The 26,375-nt window shown below is 48.7% G+C and overlaps 1 protein-coding gene across 14 annotated transcripts in view; it reads left to right on the forward strand.

Annotated features, from left to right (window-relative positions):
- ZNF618 (zinc finger protein 618) overlaps positions 1-26,375 on the forward strand; it is a 178,446-nt gene that overhangs the window by 66,226 nt on the left and 85,845 nt on the right. Inside the window, exon 2 of one of the 14 annotated variants that reach the window (XM_034664343.1) lies at positions 1,106-1,332. The exons of 10 other annotated variants lie outside the window; for them this stretch is intronic. In XM_034664343.1, the coding sequence (XP_034520234.1) occupies positions 1,315-1,332 (18 nt within the window). In that variant the 5' untranslated portion in view covers positions 1,106-1,314. Of the gene's footprint in view, positions 1-1,105; positions 1,333-21,990; positions 22,121-25,534; positions 25,931-26,375 lie in introns of those variants that run through there. 3 more of the 14 variants (XM_034664348.1, XM_034664352.1, XM_034664350.1) reach the window with 3 other exon arrangements.

Below are 26,375 nucleotides of genomic sequence, written 5' to 3' on the forward strand. Positions count from 1 at the left end.
CCCCATCCTCCCCCCTCCTCCCCCAAATATTTGGCCCTTAAATGCACTTATACATTCCTTATCCTCTTCTCTTCATAAGCCGTTCTTGGTTAATATGATATTTCCAGCTTAAGGAAATATGCATTCTGTTTTTGGGTATTTCGTAAGAGCTGCCTGGAGCTTCACAGCTCTGTGTTCCCTGTTTAGACGTCTCTCTGTTTTGTTGGGTTTCTTTCTCTTCCTTTTTAAATTCTCTTGCAAGTCGTCTTTATATTCATTTTCCTTAATGTTTTTCAGAAAAGGTGCTGGGGTGGCAGTAGAATGTGTGTATCTTGAAGAGGTCCTTGCTTTTCCTCACACTTGAATGTTGGGTTGGTTTGCAGTTGGGTTCTAGGTTCAAGGCCCATTTTCTCAGAGCCTTGTCACTTCTGCATTCTTCTGGCCCTTGCAGATTAGCAGTATAAGGCTAGACCGTCTTGCTGCTCTGCCACGGGTGTTTTTCCCCTCTGTGGGAGCATTTAGGATTCCTCTTAGTTCTGGAGCTAGGAAATGGGATCAGGGTGTGTCTGGGTGTCTTGTTTCGTTTCTCCTCCTCAGCACTTGGATCTTGTGCTCCGAGGACTCCAGCCTTTATTTCTGTTCTTGGCTCTGGAGAGATGAGTGAATATCAGGTCAATGTGGGTATCCACTGAGGCCATGGCGACCAGATTGTGTGGGATGCACGTGCAGCTGGACAGCTGGATGACCTCCTCCAAGCCATCTGGAAGAGGCACATGAGAACTGCTCCTGCCCATGGGGTGTTTGGGAGATGAGGTAAACAGGTAGCAGAACGCGTCGCCCAGTGTCTGGCTTGGAGTAAGTCATCAGGAATGGGAGCTTCTCTTTCTGTAACCCTTGGAGGTATCAGAGACGGAGGAGAAGGGGTGGGCTCTTGAGTGGGATGTCCAGCCAGACCTCATTCTCCCTTCTCAAGATGATGGAGCTTGATAAGTTTTTAGGTACAGTTATCCTTTTTTTTTTTTAATATCACACAGAGGAATGGCTTGCAAGATCATTTCTCACAACGTCCGAATCTTAAGTCTCTTCTGTTTTCCGTTGTATTTTGTCTTCCTGATTGATGTCCCAGGGGTTCAAAAAGCCTTTCACTTGCTAAAGAGGAGAATGGACTGGAACACTTGCATCCCTGTGCTCGTGTCGATGGCGTAACTGGGAAGTCAAATGCCCTCATGCGTGATCCCGCGTGCCGTCTGATGTGTCCTTTGTGACTCTTGCTGCTCTGCTGGGCTGTGCTCACCCGTGCATCGCCGGGTCTCCCGTGTAGTAGTCGCTCAGGAAATGCTTGCGGAACAGTCGGTGAGTCAGTGCTCCATTTTTCCAACACGGAGAAATGATTGCTTCTCCCTTTGCTGGGCAGGTCCCCTTCCATTTGCTGTTTTATTAAAGATTTTATTTGTAGCTGAATGACAGTCCATTCTTTCAAGAAAACGGGAAGAACTGGTTTAGGACCATTGTGAAACTTCATTTTAATAGCAACAAGACAGGGCCCTGGCAACTTCAAAAAGGGCAATCAAGAAATTCTTGTTTGCTCAACAGAAAGAGCTATTTAGGGTGGTTACATGGGTTCAAAGTCACTCCAGACTCCATGTAATTTTCAACTTCTAATGACTTTTTTGGCCTGTAAGGTAATTGGTGAAAGTATAATTTGTTTAGTTCTAGGTTGGTTTCACCAGGTTGACGACTGTCCCAGAACCGTATCTAGAAACATCACCAGAAGAAATTCGACTGGGGAGGAGGCAAGGGTAGGGTGTGATTTTTTCCAACATGTATTCACTCCTCTTGGCATGGTTCGCAAAAGCAAACATTCTTGAGCGTCTTTTCTGCCTGGCGCCAATGGGACAGGGGAGCAAGGCAGGATGTGATCCTTGCCCTCAAATGGCTCGGCATCCTGTGGAGGAAGCGAGATGGGCATGAATTAATTGCAGTAGTGTATGGTAAGCGCAAACTCTGCCCCCCCCCGCCCCCCAGGAGAACCGGAGGGTTCGGAAGAGCCTGAGGCTGGGAGAACAGTGTCAGATAAGGAGCTGACCACGGACGTGAGAGGGAAGGGTATTCCAGACAACAGTTACCGCATGACGTCCAGAGGTTCCAAAGCACGTGTGATGTGCTCAGCAGCTTGGTATCGGCAAGAATGCAGGTGCAATGGGGCAGGGTGTGGACCTGCGTGCAGTAGGACCGGGAGCCCCTGTGGTCATGTCAGAAGGTAGGCCCAGCATGGCCAGATCTTCTGTTTTTTTTTGTTGTTGTGTTTTTGTTTTTTTGAAGAGAAGCTCTAGGGGCGCCTGGGTAGCGCAGTTGTTAAGCGTCTGCCTTCGGCTCAGGGCATGATCCTGGCGTTCCGGGATCGAGTCCCACATTGGGCTCCTCCACTGGGGGCCTGCTTCTTCCTTTCCCACTCCCCTGCTGTGTTCCCTCTCTTGCTGGCTGTCTCTCACATAAAAAAACAAAAAAACAAAACTTTAAAGAGAAGCTCTAAATCTGGAGTTTTATGTTAAATTTCCTAAATTTCAGATTATGGCAACTAATTGTAAAATTTTTTTTTAAAAAATGTGAGCGCCCCCCCCTCAAAAACCCATTCCAGGCCACTTGTTTGTGAAACCTGTTTAGAGGATGAAGAGGGACCTAGCCCCCGCCCCCCCGACCTAGCCTGGACTGTCCCATCCATTGCCAATGTCAGGAAAGGGAGCTTGGCTGTGAATTCTGAAAAAGAGTCCAGGTGACTCTGGAGAACCTTGATCTTCCCCTGACCTCGCTTCCCTGTGACACAGGGAGTGGGAGTCAAAAGAGTTTTGGGTTTTTCGGGTTTCTTCTATTAACTCCCCCCCGCCTTTAACTCATGGGGATGGGGAATGAGACAGTGATAGTTGGGGCTGGTTTGCCTCTTAGAACTTTGGCCTCCTCTTGCCCCTTCCCCTGCCCTGCACAGATCCGATCCCATGTGGAAATCCTACCCTTTCCACCCTCCTCTCCTGGTTCGTTGAAAAACGGATATACACTCTTGGGCTTAACCTAGCCACGATAGCCACGAGTGCTCATCTTCCCCCAAAAGTAGAGGAATCAATTTTATTTCAAATCCTTTGTTTTTAAATACATAACACGGAGATGTCCAGCAGAAGTAGAATGCAAGCCACCTACGTGACCTGAAATTTTCTAGTAGCCACGGTTAAAAAGAAAAAAAAAAAAAAGAAACAGGTGAAATTAATGTTAATGTGTTCTCAAACCCAGTATCTCCAATGTTTATCATTTCAATGTAGCCAATATAAAAATTCAGTTAATCCATCGTACCTGTTTTTTTTAATTTCACACGTGTTCGAAATCGGTGTATTATTTTCCACGCACAGCACTTCTCACTGTGGATGAGCCACGTGTCCGATGCTCAGCCGTCCCGCGTGGCTGGTGGCAAGCGTATTGGACAGTGCACATAGAAAAGGTGCACATCAGAAGGTGATATTCTGCAGACAAAAGAGTATACAGGTCAGCTGTGACCCAGTTATTTAAACGACACATTTGATCACTTATCTGCTCTGCTGGAGCCTTGCTCAGCTCTCCATTCTCCTCAGGATGGGGCTCCACCAGCCTGACCATCTCTCTGACCCCACCTTGCACCCCCCCGCCCCCCTCCACCGACCCTGCCAGACTGGCCTTCCTTTCCTTCCTCAGACATGCCACACAGCTTCCAGCCTCTGGGGCTCACACATCCTGTTCCCATTGCCTGGATTGTGCCCCCTCCCTCTACCCCCCACGTTTTGCCTAGCTTACGCCAAGCCATTTTTTTTCAGGGTAAAAATCAGTAGTTCAGGGAGGTCTTTCCTGCCACCCCCACTCCGGGTCCCCAGCTCCAGGCTAGATTATGTTCCCTGTTTGATGCTGTGGGATGGGGGGTGGGGAAGAGCAGGGTCTCTCTCTTCTCAGCACCTAGCACAATTGCAGTGACCTAGTCACCAGTGAGACACTGTTTCACGTTTCTCTACCCCATCAGGTTGTGCGCCCCAAGAATGCACCGACCAGAGTGCTTTGTGCGCTTGATTTATGCACAACGGCTCCCATAGCGGCTGCGGAGTATAAGTGATCAATAAAAATGAGATGAATGGTACGGGGCTGAGAGTCAGTCTTGTAGAGTCCCCATCCCCCCCGCCCCAGAGGACCCAGACCCCTAACAGTGAGGCCAGGGGGTCAGCCCCCGTGGTCTGTGCTAGAACTCCTGCTTCCTCACCGGCAGAATCAGCCACTCCTTGTCTCTCTTGACTGGCTTTAGGTTGGCTGTAAATTATATTTTTGGTGGCTGTTAATAAAAATATAGGGCTGGGGGAAAAAAAAAGACTTCTCCTAATAGAATTTTATTAAATGGCACTAGTTTAAAAATGTCTCGTAAAAAGTTAATTAATTTGGGATTTGGGGATGAAAGGCGTGATATAAATGTCAGTTATTATTATTACAATTTCAGCCTCACGCTTGTGCTCTTGATCCAGCCCCTGATCTGGAGTTTCTCTTACACCCAGGGACTGGCAGCTCCGCTGAAATGCTAGAGGCAAATTTGAGCTTTGGGGGTCCGTCAGGGACAGAAGGACCGTGCCAAGCTAAGCTGTCCTGTCTTTTCATCTAGGATAACGCAAGGCCCTGAGAGCTAGCGCCACGGACCTCTGGGCCGGGGGTCGGTCAGAGCAGGATGGCCCAGGTGCTCTCTGGGAAGCTCCAGGCCAGAGCAGCCAGGAACATCAGGGTCACGTGCTTATTAGCCTGAGCCCCGTCACGGAATCCTGGGATGGTTGAGCTGTCAGGGCTGCGAGAGGTTCCCTCTCTCATTTTACAGAGAAGGAAACTGAGTTTGGAGAGGGGTGGCGGCTTGCCTAACCCAAGGTCACATAGCAGGTTAATTAAATTTATGGAGCAAAAGGCAGTGGAAGCAATTAGCAAAGGAAGGGGAAACCTTCTAAAAAAGAAAGATTCAGGCAATTTATAGGTGACAAGTCTAGAAACTGTTTTCTGAGGAAACAGGGAGTCCTGGGATTTCATGTGAGTTCACAGAGACAGGCAGCCCTTTGCTCCTTCAAGACGCCCCACCTTCATTCCCCTGATTGCAGACGTGGTACCCGCAGGGAGGGACTGCAGACCTGACCCAGTGTGTAATTACTTACGCGAGGTGGGGGCAGGCTGGGATGTTAATCTCGCCCGGGCCGCTTCCATCTCTACTGATTGTAGGCCAAGGAGTGAGGATGCGTGAGCTTCATTTCCTCCTCTCTGGAGCGGGGTGTGAAAATACCCCTTGCCGGGGTGTGTGGGGGCCAGGTGGGTGGCGGAGTGGGTGCTTCTGTGCTGTGTGCAGGCTGGGGTCTCACGCCCGCACTCTCACCTGTTTTCACAGAACCCAGGGGGAGCCCAGCGCGGTGGTGGGTTATGCAGGGGAACCTTCTCAGGTGCCATTTTGCACTCCAGGCTTTATGGCCGGGAGTCGCTTGTTTCCAGAGATGGACCTCACGCAGGGCTTCCCTGCAGCCCGTTCACTGTGTTGTGCAGGGCTCTGGGAAGGCCTGCTTCCTCCTGGCTGGCTGCGGTTCTCCAGTCTCGGTTCTGTGTTGAGGATTCCATTGGTGGCGTCTCTCCTCGCTCTCCTTCCAGGTGGAGGCCTGCTGTTTTCCACACCCGTCTTCCCTCAGATCATGAGGGTTAGAGTGCTGGGTTCAGAGGAGGGGCTCAGGGCAGCTTTGCGGGAGGGAGGGAGGGAGCAAGCTCATCCCCATTTGGCTCTCCTGACAAAGAATCTGTCCTGGGGCTTTTAGGGAATCCTGCTCCACTGGTTGGTTGGGATCATCTCGGGAATTTGGGAATCAGAGCTGGGTTTGAACCTGGGCTCCTCTGCTTGAACGAGAAACTTAATCTCAGTCATTCTCCGTTTCTTCATGTGGACGGTTGAGGTACAGAATACACCCCACAGCATTACTGTGAGGATTAAAAGAGGTGATGTGTATAAAGTACTGCACGGGCTGTACACCTAGTGAACGCTCGGGTAGTTTCAATGACTGGAGTTTACGAACGGCACTGACGTGAGTTCCATGTGACGCCGTCTTGGCCCTCCTAGATAGCAGGTTCCTTGAGGTGTCCGTCGAGGTCCAGCACAGGGCTTGACACATAGGCTCCTTCTAGAACCTTCCAACTTCCATGGCCACATGCCGAACTGACAGAGAGCTCTGGCTTCTGTTCTGAAGTTCGGGGTGAGGCCCTTGGGAGACCCTGAGAGGGCCTTCCACGTCTCCCTGGCTGCCCTGTGTGGCCGCAGCCGGCCCTGACATGGAGGCTTCTGTGCAGGTACGAGGTCTTCCAGCCTTTCAGGGAAAACAGCCAGTGATTGTCTCCATTAGAAGAAAAGTCCACGGCTCTATTTCAGTGTTTTATTATAAATAAATTTTACTCCCCCTGCTCCCTCCCAAGAAAACCACAGCTGCCTCAGACTTCTGAAGGCCTTTAATTTGAAGGCCTCGAGGAATGTGGGGGAGAAGGGCGAGTCCAGGAAGTCCCCTTAGTTGCCATCTTGTTGCTCTTGACAAAGAGCGTCAGAATGGCAGCTTGTTTTCCCCTCAGTCGATGGCGGAGCCAAGCAGATTGTGTGGAAGGAGATGCCGTGGGCCTCCAGGAACGGAGGAGCCTCCCCCCGCCCCTCATCTTTATTGGATTTCAATGAGTCTTTCTGCTCCGGGTCGTATGTGTGGTGCAGCCTCATAAATGGCGCAGCGGAATTTTCGCTCCCTTTGTACTGAGGGCCTCAAGCACGCTCCATGGCCATTGTCAACCCTGAATGGGGAAAATGCAGAAAACCTGGTAGAACTCATTTCTCCCAGGCAGCCCTGAGATTTGAAATATGACGGTTTAGGCACAAGTCCGTTAGAAGGCGTGGCATGGGCGGGAAGCGGGGACTGCCCTGCCCAACTCCATGGCGTCTGAGTGTCCGTCTTTGCCTGGAAACCCAGATCCTCACACTTCACACTTAAAGAGAATTGTTGAGGACACCCAGGCCTCACAGCTGTGCCATTCTCAGATCAGAGGACGCATGTGGCCATAGTATGTGGAAGGTTCTGGAAGGAATCTGGAGGCTGCCTTCTCCAACCCTGAGGCTGAGATGTTTCAGACCCAAGCTTACTGGATTAAAAGGACACGTGTCATTTCATCAGACAGACTCACCTGGTAGTGGCCAGTTAAATGCCCACTCTGTGGCATTTATCCATCCACATAGTTTTGGTGTCCACCACGTGCCAGGTGTTGTGCTAGGAGCCAACCACACTGGGGTGAGCAGATGGGAGTCCCTGGCTTTGTGGTGGTACCAGGGGCAACAGCTTTAGAAGGCACATACACAGGGTCAGTCCTGTCTGGTGCAGCTGCTATCTCTCTACTTCCCGGCTTGGTAGGGAAGCATCCTGCTGTCCTGTGTTTTGGAACTTGGGGGATGCTGTGAGGTGATCCACTTCCCCCCTTCTCCCCATGGTGGGCAGCTGAAGGACCGGGGGGCAGTTGATCTCTGCCTGTTCTCTGAACTTCACGGTGGCAGAGATCGGGTTTGAATGCAGGCTCCTCAGTCTCCAGGCCAGACGTGTGCTTGTATTGAATGGGATGGTGGAGAAGGCCCTGGAACAGCAAGGCCATTGTGGTGGGAGTGCCTTGCTCTGGCTTAACCCATCGGAGCTTTACTTGTCCCATATGGAAGTAGCTTCTGGTTACTGCAAATTGCTGCCTGTATTTGGAAAAAAGCAATTAGAGAAGGGACGTTTCCATTGCCACGCAGATACAAGGGCTGGTCTTCAGAGTGGAAGGCCCATAACTCGGGGGGTCAGCGCTGGAAGGCAGGAGGTGACCTCCGACATGAAGAGGACTTTTCTCTCCTCACTCTTCCTCCACACCTCCGTTGTCTCTGTGGTCTGGAGACAGGAGCTGTTTGTAGAGCCCCTCCGAGGCATTGGGTTCTTCCTTATGGCTGGTTCCTCTGCATCCTCACCGGAAGTTTGCCCCCCTTGAATGCCTCTGTTGTTGAGGTGCTCACTACCTCCCCATCGTCCTCATCCCCTGGAGGAGAATGTTCCTCTTCCTTCTGAGCTCAGAGCTGCCTCGCTCTGAGTTGTGTCCCCAGGACCTCCCTCTGAGTTGTGTCTCCTGCACAGGCCCACTGTCCCCTAGCGACAGGCAGGTCTCGGGCTCCGCAGTGGCCACCACGCTCGCTCCTCCTGGGAAGACACTGCCCGCCGATGTGTAAGTGTGTCACTGACAATAATAGTGCAAAGGCTCCGCATCCGAGGGCCTTTCTAAGATCGTTTCCTGATTAATTAGGTCAGCGTCTCCAAAATCAATTTCCAGTGAAGTCGCGTCGCCCGGTAGCTCTGTTCCCCGCCCCGTCGGGCGAGGGAGTTGGCGCAGGACGCAATTCCCTGGCCTCTGACGCAGTTCAGGCCTCGTCTCTACCTGGGAGGAGAGTCACATGACACAGCTCTTCTGTGATTATCCCGACTTTTTATTTTATCTGCCCTCCCCCTCAAATCTTCCATTAAACCCCCGTAGATCCTGCTTCAAACAGGCAATTAGACTAACAACGTAATTATATCCCTCAATGCTAATTGTAACTGGTTTAGGGGAAAAACAAAGAGAAAGACGCTTCAAAAAATCTCTGGAAACTTAAAAGCAGCTGTTACAGTTTCCAGGTATTTCTTGTCCCTGTGCAGTTCTTCGAGGGCCCCGAGTGCTGGCGGGCTGGTGTCTGCGTGCGCCTCGCTTTGCCATTGGGCTGGAACGGCCATAGGACAAACGCAGGCCTGTCCCCACTCTTGTGCTTGTGGCACTCTTGTTCCCATGCTGTGGCTCCCTGGCTCTGTCTGCTGCTCCTGGTCCTCGTGTCTCGGACTCTGTGGTCTCAACCACGTTTATCCTGGTAGAGCCCCTGAGGGAGGAGCGAACAGCGAGGGGATTGAAAGCGTTAGAGGAAGTGTTATGGCCGCAGGTCCAGGCGATTGTTCCTCGGGGAGGCTGGGAAAGGCTGGGCAGAGCTGGACCTGGTCCCAGGGTTTGAGGGTGTCGTGTGACAAGGATGCCGCAAGGAGACATCTCCTGCCACCCTGCCCATTCTCAGGGTTTCCCGGGTCTCTTCCGGACCAGGCCCCATGCTGGGTGAAAAGGCCTGGGTCCCCCCCTTGGGACTGCCCACGGCCTGGGGAAGGAGGCAGGCCGGCAGATAATTGAGCAGTGGGACCACTGGGCAGAGGGTACATCAGAGGGGCTCCAACCCTGCCTTGGGGAGCTGGGTGGAGATGGGAGGGAGGTGGAGGAGAGTAGCTGGGGATGTCAAGAAGTTTCCTGGTGGAAGTGATTCTAGGATGGGACTGGGTGGATGGGGAAGAGCGCGAGCAGGTGGTGAGCAAGGGAGCGGGGGGCAGAAGTGTTGGCATGGCCGGAACGTTAGGTAATGAAGGCTGAGACGGAGCATGGTGTTTACCTTGGCAAGAAGAGGGGAGTCCGAGAAGGGCCTAAAGAGGAGAAGGTGAGGGTCAGGCTTGTATCTTAGAAAGACCACATAGGCTCCAGGTGGGCATTGTTGGATTGGAGGGCCTTGAATGGAGGCCGGAGGTCTGGTTTTGGAGGCTTTGGATGGGGAAGGACTTGCTGTGTGACTTCGAGGTGGTCACTTGACTTCTGTGAGCCTCCTTTTCCTTACCAACTTGAAGTGACCATGGTCATATTATGCTCCATGTTGTAGGGGGCGTATCAGCAACAAAATCTGTAAACGGTCTAGCTCAGTGACTGACATAGCACAGACATTGGAGCAGTACTTTTGAGTGGGGGTGTGAACCTGGATGGCCTGGGGGCCTTTTCCCTGAATATATAATACCCTCTCCTGTCAACTCTAGCATTTCAGAGGAAGGGAACTTGGGCAACCCTATGTCGATGATGGGATTCTCCTCTTGAGAATCCCAGCAATATGTGGTGGCTTTTCAGTTGTCATGACTTTTTTCCATCTTGGGCGCTGAGACCTGAGCTTTGGCTTCCTGCTTCAGAACGGTGTGGGCCCACGCCACTTCTTTTTCTCAAACTGGGGTTTCCCAGTTCGCTGATCGAACTTGCTGAAGATGTTTCCTTTAGGGTAGATGTCACTCACGATGCCACTTCGAAGCCTGGGGACTTTCTCATTTTTCCGACGTCCATGAGCGTGGAACCCCACTTTCCTCTTGATTCTTTTCCCATTCTCCCCCCCCCCCCCGAGTTTTATTGAGAGATGGTTGACATATGTCACTGTATAGTCTGTGACATACAGTGTGACAGTTTGGTTTATGCATATTATGGAATGATGACCACGGTAGGTTCAGCTAAATCTGTCTTCTCTCATAGATACAATAAAGAGAAAAAGAACAAAAGGAAAAGAATTTGTTTCTTTTCTGATGGGAACTCTGAGGATTTATTCTCTTGACTTTCCTGTACACCATGCAGCATTGTTAGCTATAATCCTCGTGCTGTGTCTTCTGTCCCTAGGCCTTCTTTATCTTATAACTGCAAGTTGGGACCTTTGGGCCATCTTCCTCCAGTTCCTTCTCCCCCTCCCCTCCACCTCCGGTAACCAAGAGTCGGATCTCTTTTTTTATGATTTTGGTTCTTTCTCTTCTCTTCCCCTTCCTTTCTTCCTCCCTCCCTCCCTTTCTTCTCTCTCTCTCTTTCAGATTGCACATATAAATGAAATCATACAGTATTTGTCTTTCTCTAACTTATTTCACTTAGCATAATACCCTCTAGGTCCATCCATGTTGTCATAAATGGTAAGATTTCCTCATTTTTTATGGTCAGATAATATTCCATGGTGTGCATCCTCCACAACTTCTTCATCCATTCATCCATCGACGGACTTCGGTTGTTTCCATGTCTTGGCGATTGTAAATAGTGCTGCATGACATGGGGTGCAGGTGTCTTTTCAAGTTAATGTTTTCATTTCCTTCGGGTATATTGCCCAAAGTGGAATTGCTCGATGATACGGTGTTTCCGTTTTTAATTTTTTGAGGAATTTCCATACTGTTTTCCGTAGGGGTTGTGCCAATTTACATTCACACCAGCAGTGTACAAGGGCTCCTTTTTCTCTACATCTTCACCAGCACTTGTTATCTCTTGTCTTTTTCGATATTGGCCATTCTCACAGGTGTGGGGTGATAGCTCATTGTTGTTCTAATGTGCCTTTCCCTGATGACTTGTGATGTTGAGCATCTTTTCATGGACCTCTTGGCCTTTTGCGTATCTTCTTTGGAGAAATGTCTCTTTAGGTCCTTTGCCCATTTTTTAATTGGGTTATTTTTTTATTTACGTTTTTGCTGTTGAGTTGTAGGAGTTCTTTATGTATCTTGGATATTAACCCCTTATTAGATGTATGTTCTGCAGATATTTTCTCCCATTCTGTAGGTTGTCTTTTTTCACCTTGTTGATTTCTGTTGCTGTTTTGAAGCTTTCTTGTTTGATATTGTCCCACTTTGTTTACTTTTTATTTTGTCACTTGTGCTTTATGTATCCTGTCCAAAAACATCATCACAAAGACCTATTTCAAAGAGCTTTAGTCCTATCCTATGTATGTTTTCTTCTAGAAGCTTCATGGTTTTAGGTCTTGCTTTTAAATCAAATCCATGTTTGGGCGCCTGGGTAGCTCAGTCGTTAAGCGTCTGCCTCCGGCTCAGGGCGTCTTCCCAGCGTTCTGGAATCGAGCCCCACATCGGCCTCCTCCGCTATGAGCCTGCTTCTTCCTCTCCCACTTCCCCTGCTTGTGTTCCCTCTCTAGCTGGCTGTCTCTCTCTGTCAAGTAAATAAATAAAATCTTTAAAAAAAATAATCAAATCCATGTTTGAGTTAATTTTTGTGGGTGGTATAAGGTATAGGTTTAGTTTCATTGTTTTGTGTGTGAATATCCGTTTATCCTGGCACCACTTATTGAAAAGACTGTCTTTTCTCCATTCTTCAGTATTCTTGGCTCCCTTGTCAAATATTAGTTGACCGTACATCCTTGGGTTTATTTCTGGACTCTCGATACCGTTCCATGGGTCTGTTTGTTTGTTTTTATGCTGGTAATACACTGTTTGTTGACTATAGCTTTATAGTATAGCTCGGAACCAGAAGTTGATGTCTCCTGCTTTGTTCTTTTTTCTCAGAATGCCTTTGGCTATTTGGGATCTTTTGTGGTTCCATGTAAAATTTGGAAGTGTTTTTTCTACTTCTATTAAAACGTCATTGGAGTCTTGATAGGGATTGCATTGAATCCATAAAATGCTTTTGGTAATAAAATTGACGTTTTAACATTAATTCTTCCAGTCCATGAACACAGGATACCTTTCCATTTATTTGTGTGTTCTTGGATTTCTTTCATCAAGGTCTTGTAGTTTTCAGGGTAGAGCTCTTTCCCTGCCTTAGTTAAATTTATTCCTAAGTGTTTTATTGTTTTTGATGCTATCAGAAATGGGATTGATTTCTTTTCTTTTTCAGAAAATTTGTTGTGAGTGTACAGAAATGCTACTGATTTTTGTGTGTTAATTTTATATCCTGCAACTTTACTGAATTCATTGATCAGCGCTAATAGTGTTTTGGTTGAGTCTTCAGGATTTTCTCTATATAAAACATGTCATCTGCGAGTAGAGACTATTTTACTTCTTCCTTTCCCATTCTGATATACTTTCTTCCAGGAAATGTTTTCAAGCTTTCATGGCACTTGGTTTGGGCCATGCAGTGCCAGGCATTCTGGGCCTGGGTTTGCCATCAGTTATGCGGATGGGGCGTTTTCATTAAAATTTCCATTAACTGTTTTTTTTTTTTTTTCATTTTAAGCCAGTGAGCAATTTATAGATTCATTAACTTTTTACTACACTTGTGAAGCCAGGAAGAGGGGAATAAAGGAAATGAAATATTTGGTCCGCAACGTTTCACTGAAAGATGGCGGCCCTTACATACGGAGGACAAAAAAAAGCTAGGTGATTAGGGCCGGTCTGAAGAACTGTTAGGAAGGGCTGGATCTTCCAGAAGAATCCGGAACTGGAATCTCTTGGCAAAGAGCACCACCTCTTTCATCCCCCGTCAACCCCATCTCCCTAGGAGCTCATCCATCCTTTTCCTCATAACCACTGATTATTTTTTCACCATGTGGCTGTCTACCCTCTGACGGCACACTGCGCATGGGAGCCCACCACTTCTGGGCAACCTCTGTGGCTCTGGACATGCTTCCTTATATTGTGGTGTCTAGTCTGACTCCCTATAGCTCTCTCATTTTGTTTCCTTTGATGGTGTTAGGTGTGGCAGGATGGCCGAGTTTGTGGGCTTTGGGGCCAGAAAAGCTTGATGTCAAATACTGGCCCTGTTGCTTACCAGCTGTGTGATTTTGGTCAAGTGGCTTCTCTGAGCCTGTTTCTTTATCTATAAAATCACAACAGTATTAGGAATTCGGGGAAGACCCAGAAAAATGGCAGTATTCTTCACCGCACAGTTACGTGGTGAGGATAAAACAATATGGTTTACTAAAGATACCTGACCTACATTCACATTTCATACTGTGCCGTGCGGTTGGACTGCTCGTCTCTGAACATTCTCACTTGGGGGCTCCACTTCCCGACCATGGCAAGTCCCTGCACTTGTCAGAACTTCAGTTTCTCCAGTTGTAAAGTAGATGACTAATTCCTAGTTAATTGAGGGTGTTGGAGGAGTTCAAACGTATTTAACGAGCCTCTTGGAGTTGCTGACCCATAATAGCATCTCTGTATACTCAGTCGCAGTCGCGTAGTTGTTGTGGGTGCAGCTGTATGCAGTAGAAAAACCTTACTGTCAGGGTCTCCTCTATGAAAAAGGCGGTCAGCTGAAGATTACCTTCCCCCAGAGTTTGGTAGAGAAAATCTTAGCGCTTGAACGAACTCTGCAGGCCATCTCGGGCAGCTCCCAGGGGGAGCCGGAATGCCTGCAGGGCTGAACTTCGCCGTGGATGGGTGTATACGTGGGTTCAGCCACCACGTCTACTCAAGTGCCCTCCTCGTCGACCACAGACTGTAAAAGGATGTCTTTGCAGAGTCACACGTCTTCATTTTGGAGAAGTGTGGCATCCCAGGAAATCACCTTTTCCTGGTACCTTGCTACATGTAGACGTGCAGCCCCCATTAAAGTACAATGAGTTTTTCCTCAAAAGCAGCGATGATAGAAAGCTAAGCAGGAAGGAGGAAGAATTTCTGAGCCATTCAGAGCAAGTGCTTTGGGAGTTGGCTTATACAAAGTTACACAGAGAGTTTTGATTCTGTGCTTGTCATTTCACCATAATGCCCGAGAATTTTTCATGTAGCTCTCCACTGTTCGCGGACATCCATTCTGATCGCCTCGTAAGTAGAGACTTTTTTACATTGTGCGTTGTATAGGTTGTTCCCCAGTTTTTATTATAAATAATGCAGTGGACATCTTTGTGCATGAATCTCTTTCCTTCTTTTGTACAATATTCATAGAATTTGTTCACCAAAGTGGATTACTAGGTCAAAGGAGATGAGAGTTGGCAACACAGTTGTGACAGTGGCAAGTCACAATTAGACAGAGGGAGCAGTGGATGTGACAGCTGAGGGCACACAGCTGCTTTGGAGATTCTTGTAGAAAAACGCTATTTGGGAAACTTGACGTGACACAGTGCTGCCTTCTGTCTTCGCTGAGCCTGGTAGCTGCTGACTTGTTTTATTGGCCCGAAGACTTTGGGCCAGGTCATGAGCTGGAAACTGGAATATTAATCTTTCTGTGCCTCAGCAAAAATACATATTCAGCCCCATCATTGCAGAGCCCCACACTGGACCCAGCGAGGGAGCGCTAAGGCTGGCACTCATGAAAGGGCCTTGTAGATTGTATTCAGACATACGTTGCCTTGCACATGTTACGTCCACTCTGGGCTTTTGTTTTCCCTTTGTATGTCAGGCTTTCTGGCTCAAAACATCGTGCACTGATGAGAAAGTACTGTAGTTTGTGCGTTGAAGGTGTTCTCCATGAGGTCAGTCAGGAAGGGAGAATCTGGCCTGATTTTGAATAAAGTGTTGGTGGTTATCTGGTACAAGGAGGGCCGTGCTTTGGGTAGACTTCTGAGAATTGTATGATATCTTTAAATGTCTCCTCTTAACTGATAAGTCATTTGACATTCTGTAATTTGTCCGTTTTAATGAAATATGGGCATTTTCCATATTCTGCTGCTTTTGGCTGTGAGGTTTGCTAACTGCTGGTGTTCTGGTGCGTTGACTTCTTGAATTGAGTTTTATGGTGATGGAGAAATGACCATGACAATGAAGCCATTCCTCACATAGCACTTTGTCTGTGCCAGGCACTGTTCTAAGTGCCTTCACAATTATTAACTCTTTTTATCACTTAATGATTTCATTAAATCAATTCATTTCAGGAAAGAGAAGCAAGACAGGGAATCTTGGAAAGGGAGACGAGAGCTGGGAGGGGGAAGAAACTAGCTGTTTGTTTTGGAAGAAGTCATGGGTTTGAATCTCAGCCCTGCCAGCAACTACCGACTTTGGGCAAAGTCCTTTCACCTCTGCTCCCTCTTCTCTGAAATGGAAATCATGACTCCGACTTTGTAAAGAATTAAATGAAGTAATGGGTGTAAAAGTCCTGCCGATCACTGAACAGATGTGGGGCACTGATAGATTGTGTCATTCCTGCCTCACCCCAGAGGCAGGCTTCTGAGAACCTGAGCCATTTTCCCCGTTAAGGATGCCGTGTTGATGTGCTCTCCGTGCTGGGCCATGTGTTGGGCACTGGGGAGCCCAGAGGCACAGCCTCTACCTAAAGAAGATGTATGCTCCCACTTGGAAGACAGGCCATAAAAAGATGACTGACTGTACCAGCCAGTTGATCAATACGATTTGAATGGCCCAGGCAGTAAGTGCTTTAAAAAAACAGGAGAGGGAGATTGGTCCTGTGGCTGGGGGGAGGTGGGAATGGAGCTGTCAGTGAAGGGAAAAGCTTTCTTTGCACAATGTAGTTTGAAACCAAGCCTTTAGCAACAGCCAGGATGGAGAGGTTCGTAGGGTTGAGTCTGTACCTTGTGGGACAGGAACACTCTTTTCTTTCATGACAAGGTTCAAAAAAGACCACCACAAAGTTTTAGTGTGGATCTGGAGTCTGGAGTAGAGGTTCTGAAGGGGGAAAGTTCTGGAGCCCTAGGAGCATTTTCATCTCAACCCGCTAGCTGGCATCAGACTTTGGTACCACGGAGCCTCCACTCATGAACCCCATAAGCATAGTCTTCCCAGTCTGGTCAGGAGATGCTTCTGGAGTATCTCCTCGGTGCTGGGGTCTTCTGACTGATGGGTTGGAAACAAGTAGCCTTCACATTATGAATTTGCTGTCCCTTGTAGATTCTGAGCAAAGGCCGGAAGCAAAAGTATGCTGGAAGGCCATGCAAACATCCCATGTGTTAGGAGACTGGGACTGGGTGGCCAGAAGTCCATTTCTCAGTCTTCCGGGGTCCCTTCAGGTCTGAGCCGTGACTCTGCTGGCTGGGGCAGAAGATGACCCAGTTCAGGGGAAGACGGTCCTGACCGTGAGGAAGTTACAGCGCTTACGGGGAAGCTTAGACTCAGGTGGACCCCCTGGTGAGCTGCGCAGGACATTGCTACTGGATCAGCTGCTGGATTCACCTGAGTTCCGTCCCTGTCTTTCCGCTGCCGTGCTCTGATTGACCAGGGCCTGCATTTCCCTGGTGCTCTTGCCCTCTGGCCTTTAAGTAGCTGAGCTGGAAGGATGTCCAGCAGGGAGATTGCAAGGTGGGAAGAAGGGACCAGCCCAGGGTATTTGTCCCCACTCATTCTTGCCTCTCGCAGTGTTTTCGTATAAGCTGCCTCTGGGATCCACTCCCATTGGGCAGCCCTTGCGGAACGGCCGCAACTTCTGGTAACACCATCTCTTCCCTCTCTCTCGCCAGGCTAGTCCTTGGTTGCCTTCCTTTCCCCTGTTTGATCTCAGCCCGTTCATCACCTGTGTCCTCAAACCCTATATTAAATCGCTTCCGTTTTAAATGCCTAGATTGGCTTCTCTTTTTCTGGTCCAGACCCTGCCAGGGCATCCTGGATCAGGCCCATTAGAGCATTTGGCTGTTCCCACTCTGAATAATACCATGGGAGCTGTTACAAGATCATGGATGCCCTGATGAATTCAGGGTACCAGATTTTTCCCCCCTGCAAAGAAAACAGAATGGTAGAATAATTTCAAAAGAATTTGGCTGTGTAGATTTCTCAGTAGGCACCCATTGGGATGTGAGGAATTAAAATCTTTCTTTTCTTCCTGGGCCTCTCATTTTGTAGGAAATGGGTGAACTCCTTCCTTTCCAACTACGAAAGGGACTATTTTGACTTTTAAAAAATTCATGCAGTCATTCTCCCCCTCCCCCATTTGCCTGGGCTGTTGATCTTGTGATATATTTATAGAGATTGTGGTTGGCTGACCAGGAGTTATTTTGCAATAGGAATTTGTAAGATTTCTACTTTGAGCAAGTGTTCCAGACTTTTCTTTCTTTAAAAAGAGTAAAGTCTTTCTTGGAGCATCTCCTTTGCCCTTCTGTAATTAGTCTTGTTTCACAACCCAAGTAAGTCCAATGTTTTATGCAGGTTCACCCCCCCCCCTTGGGGATTTCTTTTGTCTTTGGTCTTCTGTTGTCTTTGGTGTCCCTTTACCCTGAATTTTAAAAGGCCACACAGCTCCTCTTTCATATAGGAATGTTTTTGCAAATGGGAATGTGGTGACTGGATAAAGGGTGCTTTGGGGGCCAGGAGACCTGGGTTTCTCTATAAAGGGAGGATACTGGAGTAGTTAGGGGGAGCAAGCATGTTACCATCCCCAACTTTACCCTGCTCACTATGGACATCAATAATCAATCACAGCACTCTATCTAGCTGAGCTCTGATGTGGCCCCGGTATCCTTCTCAACGCATTGCCTGGGGGGCCACTAATGACTGATTAGACGTGGCACTGAAAATACAGCCGGTTTGCCATTCTGGGGCTGGATGATTCCCTAGACCGCATTCATCCCCATGGTTCTCTAAATATTGGCAGCAAGTTCCTTTAGGTTTTAAACCAATCGACTGACCTTTGTTAAGCCCCTTCTGTATGCAACGTAGCTCTGGGGGCTGTGGAGCCACGGAAGAGCCCTAAAAAGTTAGCCGACCTCGTGGAAATTTTGCAGTATGGTTGGGAACAAGGCTGCAGAGGGTGGTATGTTTCTAGGTGCGCTCGGGCCCGCCCTTGGTGCTCCAGGAGTTGTCCCTGTGGTCAGGGAAGTCTTTGTGGGGCAGGGCCTGGGATCCAGCCTCTCCGTGCAGACCACAGTCTGGGCGGTGAGGCAGCGTGGTCAAAGACAGTAGAAACACAAGAATCAGCAAATTTCAGGACTTAGGAGGGTCCTCAGAGCCCACCTGGTCAAAATCCTCCAATTTATAGGTAGGGAAACTGAGGCTCAGGAAAACAGGACTTGCCTGAATTTTAATAAGTGATAATTATATAGCTAAAGTTCAATAAATGAGAAATCATTTTAATTATAACTATTTATAGAGTATTTACTATGTACCTGGCATTGTTTTGAGAGCTTTATAAATGTTAACTGATTCAGCCCTACGTAACCTCGTGCAGTGCGTACTATCATTATCCCCATTTGACAGGTGAAGAAACTAAGTCTCAGAGGGTTCAGTGATCTCCCCAGTGTCACATGGCTCGTAAGTGGTGGAGTTCGGGCTTCCTGCCATCCAGCTCCAGATTCTATGTGGAGAGATACTGTGCTGAGTAAATCCCGACGGAGGGATCAGAATATGTTTGGGTTTCTTTGTTTTTTAAATGTATTAATTTTACTCACCACCATCAGGATAATCATGCCGACCTCCTCCAGATCTGTGGCTCGTGTAGCCTTGTTAGCGCTCGCTGAGCATGTCACGGACTTTCTACCTTTGTATCCACCCAGCAGTTGTGTTTTGTAGGGATTCTTTCCTCCCTTTTACATCGGGGGAAACAGGCTGAGAGGTGCTGTTTCCTGAAACATCACCGGGTGGGATTTGAGCCCAGGGTGCCTGACTCCAGATGGCCCAGCTGGAAGGTCTCTGAGAGGCGGTCCCTCAGGCAGCCTCGCTGGGCAGGTGGGCAGACGGGGGGTGGGGGCAGAATCTGCCTGTGCCAGCAGGCAGAGGAAGGGGTCTCCTGGCATGGGAAGGTTGCTGCTCTTCCCTGTCTGGGCTTGCTAGCGTCACTGTGGCCATGGTCACAGGAGGCCCAAGCCCTTTCCTTTGATCTCCTTGAAGAGACTTGAGGAGTAGCCTTTTTGTTTATTGCCTTACTTGAAAATACCTAAGGGGGTGACTTAAAAACCCCATCCCCCCGAGTCTAGGTTCCTTAATTTAGGGCTTGCAACTTTCTCTATTTATAATAGGGATTTTTTTTTCCCCCTTGTGAAGCAAAAAAGTTTTTTTTTTTTAACCCCCCCCCACTTCCTGCTGATCTGAAGCGAATATTTATCACATATTTAATGAGTAATCTGAGTCTTGGCTTGGTGAGGCTGTACCAGGACATGGTTTATGGCTGATCTGGTTTTAACTCGCTCCAGGCGGTTTTCCCTGGAGTTTTCTGTAAAATCATAAACCTGGAGAGAGAATTTTTGTGGAATCCAGTCACATGACTCACTCTTTTGTAAATTGAGAGATTAACTGTGTGACTGTAAAGAACCGAGACACATTTCTTTTTGGAAAAGAAAACAAACAGAGCAGAATTTATGCACGCAGAGGAGCGTGTCCACTCTTAAAGATGGGAAAGTCACTTGCCAAGGTCACTCTGCCGGGTCTTGGAGGCAGCATGGCGTCGGGTTTGAGAACCGAACTTGGAATCAGAGCGGCTGGGTTGGAGGCCTGGCTGAGCCTCTGTCCAGCCGGTCCTTGAACTCTGCAAGCCTCTGGGACCTGACTTGGACTGCAGAACTGGGGACCGTCCCTGCCACCCAGGGTGATTGAGGAGATTCAGTGAGGCGGTGTACCCAGTGCCTGAGCCCAGGCCTGGCATACAGGAGGAGCTCAGTAGATGCCGGCTGCTCCAGGGCTGCTAGTATTCTCCCTTTTGGAGGCCCTTCAGCAGCCCTTTTGCAGACACAAATTCTGACCATGTTTTGCCCTTGCATGAAGCCCTTCATGTGTTGGGTGAGAGGTAGAAGGGAACTTCTCATAGTTTCTCTGGAACTCTGTTAGATTTATTTTAATATAAAAAATTAAAAAAACAAAACCCAAACCAATAACCTTGCTGGACCTGACCCCAGGAACAGCCTTACCCTTTTGGATGCAGCCTTAGACCCTGTTGTGATCCCGTGCAGCTGGGTGAATAGAATTTACATGCACGGAACACCCAGGACTTCTCATGGGCTGTGTAGACCCACGTGTGCACTGTGGGCTCCAGCCGAGCTGGAGGTGAGAACGAAGCTTGGGGTCTGGGCAGCAGGTCCTGCATGGCAGCCTGGGGGAGGCTGCCGCCCCTCCTGCCTGAGGTCAGGACGCCGCCCTTCCGCTCAGGGCCCCGAGTCAAGCCCTGGGCATGGAGGTAGCTTCATCTTTCACTTCTGTGTCTCCCAGATGTCCAGGTCTGTGCCCGGAGGATACCTGGTCCTCTGCGCACAGTCTAAGACAGGCAGGAGTTTCTCAACAGCTGCCATTATTTGTCTGTTTCTAAACCTGCGATTTATTGAGTGATTGCTGCATGCCAGCTCTGCCCCGGTGCTCCTCACACCCTGTCTTAGGTGATCCTTGGTGCTCCCAGTAGCCCTTTGTTCTAGAGCTTTCTCTCCACTGCTGTCCGCAACCATTGCCATCTCTTCCCTGGAAGATGATGGCGGCCTCCATGCTGGGCTCCCTGCCTCTGTCCTGGCGCCGGCGGTTGCTTCAAGAGGTGCACGAGCCTTGAGGGCAGCCCTGGGAGCCTTGGCGTGAGGCTCACAGTCCTGTGCCTGGCTTGCAGGTGCTCTGTAATCACCAGCTGTTGATGGTACGACAGAGATGGATGTGACCATGGGGATGGTGATGATGATATCAGCCTTAAAGTCCTGCTCCCGTCTGTCTGGCTGTCCACCAAAGAGGGAGGGTCCTGCCTGCACCTGGAAATGGCTGAAACTGACAGAACCATGCTGGTTCCATCCCTAGGAAGCCTGATTTATTTCTTGACACTTGACCTCAGACAGTAAGGGCTTAGGGAGGGGCAGAGGGACATTTGTAACCAAGAGGAATAAAGACCCTGGTCATTTCCCTTGGTTTTCTCTCGTAGTTGGAAACTTGGCCAGTTGATGATATGTCTGGGTCTCCCTTGGCCTCCGGGCTCTGGTCTGGGGTCTGATCAGCGCCTGGACCCATCAGTGGGCTGGTCCCTTCCTCCAGAGGTCAAGGCCTTCAGAGAAGGCTGCGGCCCTGCAGGTTTCAGGGACCCAGGCTTCCCTACTGGGCAAGATGGTACCCTTCTCTTTGCTCCCTGGCGCCCAGCTTGTATTAGCTTCATTTGCATCTAGACCGTACATTCCCCCCCTGTTGAGCAGGAGCTCCGTGGGCCCTGTTCCAGCATCCCTCCCTCGGGGAGGCTCTTCCTAACCCTGCAGTCTCATTGGATCCTCTTGTCAAAGATGCTCCTGGAGTCTAGGCCCTCCTCTTGAGAGCATGTATCTCAGTTGGTAATTATAAATTGATAGCGTGGAAGTAATTAAGTAATCACTGCCCATCTCCCCCACTGTTCTTGCTGCTGTTATGTTCCCAGTAACAACTCCGGTGTCCAGCACACAGTAGGCACTTAATTAATAGGTAGTGTTTGGGTGAATGACGAGGAACCGCGTCTGAGTCCCCCCACCCCCATGGCCTTTCTCAGAATCACACATCTCCTCTGCAAGGTACGAATATCCATTGAAATACCTCCTTCTTTTAACTCTTTTCTGGCAGCCCCCTCTTCAGCTTGGACCCCTGAGCCGTCTGCGGCTTTGAGTAACCACGTCCGGGTGGAAAGCAAATACAGAATTAAAAACCAAGCACCGCATGCTAGAATCATATCACCGAAGGTGATCTAAGAAGCAAGGTCTGATTAGGTAATTGATAATATATTTAGTTTCCTGGGAGCGGGATCCTCTTTGTACCGTGTAAAGCTATTGTTTGGCATTGGCAGAGTCGCCCGTAATAGGTGTTTTTCAAGAACACCTGGTGAACAAAAGCAGGGGCGGCCTGTGCTCGAGTTGAGTCCTGATGGTTCAGTAGGCAAAGTTCACCTCCATTGTTTAGGGCCAGGTTTGACTTGTTTCTTCTGGACACCAGGGGCCAAGCGTGTAGAGGAAACGGCCATTGACTTGGGTGAGAAGATGTGTGAGCCCTGGCCAAACCACTGACCTTCTGTGTGACCTTGGGCAGGTCTCTTGGCCCCTCTGGGTGGTTGCCTGTGTGAGCCAGCCTCCCTTACCTCTCCCCTTCTCCTCCTCATGACATCCTTGCTGTTGGCAGAGCACAGCAGGCACACTCCTGCCCGCCCCTGGGTCCTTGCACTGGTCATTCCCTTTTCCCCAGACACCGACTCCTTTACCTTCCATTGTTTGCCTAATGCTCTGATTGCCTGACTTAAAATTGCAGCCTGTGGCTCCTCCCTTGCCCCTGCGCTCTCATTGCCCTTCCCCTTCTCTGTTTTCCCCTCACAGAACTGGTGAGATTCTAGCATAGGATATATTTTACTGATTTATTCCTCCTAATGCTGCTGTCTCCCCCAACTTGAATATAATCGCTGTGAGGGCAGGGATCTATCCCAATTGCCTCGAACAATGTCTGGTGCATAGAAGGAGCTCATCAGATACTTTTGGGATGAGTAAATGACTTCCCCTGATTTGAGTCTTGTGCCTCAATGGGACAGACAGAAAGTTCAAGTTAAATTTTGGGGCTCCATTGGATGTTGGGAAGGAAAGAGGTATGTAACTGAGGCTCCAGTTGTTTGGGACCCACTGTCCTCCCATCCTCAGTAAATAGTGGGAGACCGAGTGATCCTCTTGGCAGGGTGGGGGGGGGGCGCTCTGGCAGGTGCATCTCACAGGTGCGGTGCCTCCTGCAGGCCTCCAGGTGATTGCCCTTGGCCTCCCTCACCGCTGACGCTGAGCATCTTCCTACAGCAGGGTCAGTGGTACCTGTTGGTAATATAAAACAGTATTTTTATATTCAAGCATGATGTACGTATGACGTACACAGGCATAGTTTGGAGTAATGTGCATTTGATTACTTGCGAATGTAACATTCACATGACTTCAGAAAGAATACAAGACCTGAAAGGCATTTGAGCATGCAGGGAACTTATCTTGGGGGTTCACATTCACTCTTCCCTTCCAAGGGTGGAGAGAAGCCAAGAAGCAGGAAATGTTGGGGATTTGGAATTGTCCACCAGTGGGTTTGAGGTTGTCCTTCCAGAGCTGAGCACAGTAGGCTTTCAAGGAATATTTGTTGAATGAACAAAGGAGTGATCGATTATTTCGGATCAGTTGTTATATTTCATCCTGGTTGCTAGTGTAGTTCCTTATTCATCTAAGCAACTTCGTTATCCGTGTTTCCCGAGAAATAATAATTAATTATTAATAATAGGGATTCAGCCCTACTTGCTGAATATTTGCTGCATGCCAGGCCCCGTGCTGGGTGCTGGGGTCATGGCCATGTGTGGGATGTGGTCTTCATCCAGGAGGAGCGCGCAGTCTGAGGGGACGTAGGTGTTCCAGGAACTGTGGTCCCCATCCCATGGAGTTGGTGAAAAGTGCTGGTGGTGGCGGGTTAGGAGTGTTGGGGGAACAGTGAACGGGATTACATCAAATCTGGTGGGGGAGATGGGGGAGTCACTGATGTCTCCCAAGAGGAAGCAGTTTCCAGTGGGGGAAGGAGAAGGCAAAATCCTAATTACATCATCATGGAAATGTGCTTCGCCAGGTCTGTCCTGGGATTGACTGGCAGAGGCACCATCTTGGAGATGCCCTCTCCAAGATGGTGGCCCTCCTCCATCCTCTCGGAGCTCAGGGGACCATGAGCACCCACATTTGCAGTGGCACCTCAGCCTCGCCGTGCCTCTGGCTCGGTTCTCTTATCGCAGAAAGGCATTTCATTCTTCGAGATCAGGCAGCCAGGACCCATGGAGCTGTTTTCCTCCATTGTGCAAGCATGACAAATCATTAATTTTTGATTGATTTGCTTAGAATTATGGGCGCCCCAGCATTCTTTCCGCTGCTGAACAGCTGTATAACAAATGAATATATCAGTGTGCACAAAAGATTGGAGATCTAAGAGAAGCAATTACATTGGCCAGCCTCCCCCACCCTCACCCCTTCCCAGGCAGTGAAGGGAGGAAATTTTTACCAGAATTCCTCAAGTGGCTTTAAAAAAAAAAAAAAAAAAAAAAGCCTTTTTATAATTGAATTAAATCTTTATCTCTTCATCTTTTGCAGCAGATTTCCAAACACATACCAGTTCCCCATGTGCTTGGGTTCCATCCATCCAGGAGGAATCTTTAATAATGAAATTTCAACTCGTGAATTAAAACCAAAATGAAGAAAAGAAAAAAAAGGAGTAAATTCTACCCCTCCTTTTTGCCTTTTTTTTTCTTTCTCTCTTTTTTTTTTTTTTTTTTTTTTTTTTTTTGGTCGCTGCTATTCCTTTAAGATTTTGGAACCGTACCAGTGCACTAAATGTGACCTCCATAACTTTTAAATTAAGAATTTATGCTGGCTTGAAATTTATGAAATATTTCAGCATGAAAGAAAGCCTTTTTCCCTCAGGAAAATTGAGCAATAAATCACAGCACTGTGGATTTACTGCCCTAGAGCCAGCGAGAGATAGGATTTTTTTTTTTTTTTGCTTCATTCTGAAAAAAAAAATGTAATCATATAAGACAGCTTAGCTGCTATCCTCCCACTCTCTAGAATTTTTAATTTCAGCTGTTTCTGCTTGGATTTATTTCCAATATTCCTGCTCGGCTTTTCAATTTCCTCAGTTATTAAATTTTAATTCAGTGCATTAGCATTTAAATTAAAAAAGGGTTTATTTTATCGAAATCGTTGGCCAGCCCCCATCCCGTAGCACACGAATTGCCTGTTTCTGCCATTTGCACAAAATGTGAAATGCAGCTAATGTCCTACAACTTACATTTGCACAAATTCAGAAATAAAATTTCTGGGTTTGGAATAATATTTTCTTTCCAAGAAAATCCTTAATAAGAGAATGGAAAAGAACAACTTAACATTCATTTGGGAGGAAAGAGGAGGGTCGAATGAAACCAAAATAGCTTTGCCCGGGTCCTATGGAGAAACTGATGTAGAAGGAATGGATGGGGCTGACAAAGAGGGGCAGGTGCCCTTATAGAGAGTGCAGGGGTGGGGGGGGCAATGGATGCCTGTTACCCGCCCTCCCCCCGCCTTTTAAGCATGAGGAGGAGGGTCTCTCGTGGGCCCACTGTGCCACGCCCCATGTCACTTGCCCTAGCAGGGTTTGGTTAAGGTTGGGTCAGCTCCACATACAGTCCCAGAGATGGAGGGCAGCAGGAGATGACCTGATTTAACTCTCGTGCCTCCCGTCCCGTTTTTGCCAGTGAGAAGCTCAGGTCCGGGGAAAGGCAGGAGCCTGCCCACGGTGAGACCCACACAGAGCCGGGCAGAGCACACAGGCTGGTGGCAGCCGCAGTAGAGTGGCAGTGCTTCAGCGGATAACCCAGAGCTGGCCTGTGCTTAGGACGTCAGCTTTACCACTGTATTGGATGTCATTTCGACTAGCCCTTTGGAAGAAGCCTCAGCGCCGTGGGGTCTGGTGGACGCTCATGAGACGCCGACCTACAGCACGGGAATCAGATCATACCCTGAGACAGGCTGGGGAGACCCCTGGGGCAGTGCAAGGTCAGCCGTGCCTCTCACTCATCTGCCGTGCGATCGGGACTGAGTCCCTGCTGGGTACTTTTACACGCGTTACCTCGCCAGTCCCGCGAGATCGGTCCGGGGATTGGCATATTGCCATTTTGCACGTGGGAACACCGAGGCCTTGAGAGTGCAGGTGGTTTGCCAAGAATCCTACAGCTAGGAAACGGCAGGACTAGGGCTTCAGACGCAAGGCCGTCTATCTGATGCTACACTGTGTGCTGTTCAACTTCAGTTCAAATGGGGGAGCAGGTCAGGTTACACTGGGTAAGGTGAGTTTATGGTTTAGGTTGAATCATAGGAAATTGCTGGTATTTGGAAAATGGCTATGTCAGAGGGTCAGCTTAATTCAAGCTGTAGGTAGCTGCGAGGACACGGACAAAGCTGGCCTGGCACCTCACGGATCTCTACAACTCAGGGTCAGTGC

The sequence above is a fragment of the Ailuropoda melanoleuca genome, chromosome 7, assembly GCF_002007445.2.
Source record: "Ailuropoda melanoleuca isolate Jingjing chromosome 7, ASM200744v2, whole genome shotgun sequence".
Classification (NCBI taxonomy): Eukaryota; Metazoa; Chordata; class Mammalia; order Carnivora; family Ursidae; genus Ailuropoda; species Ailuropoda melanoleuca.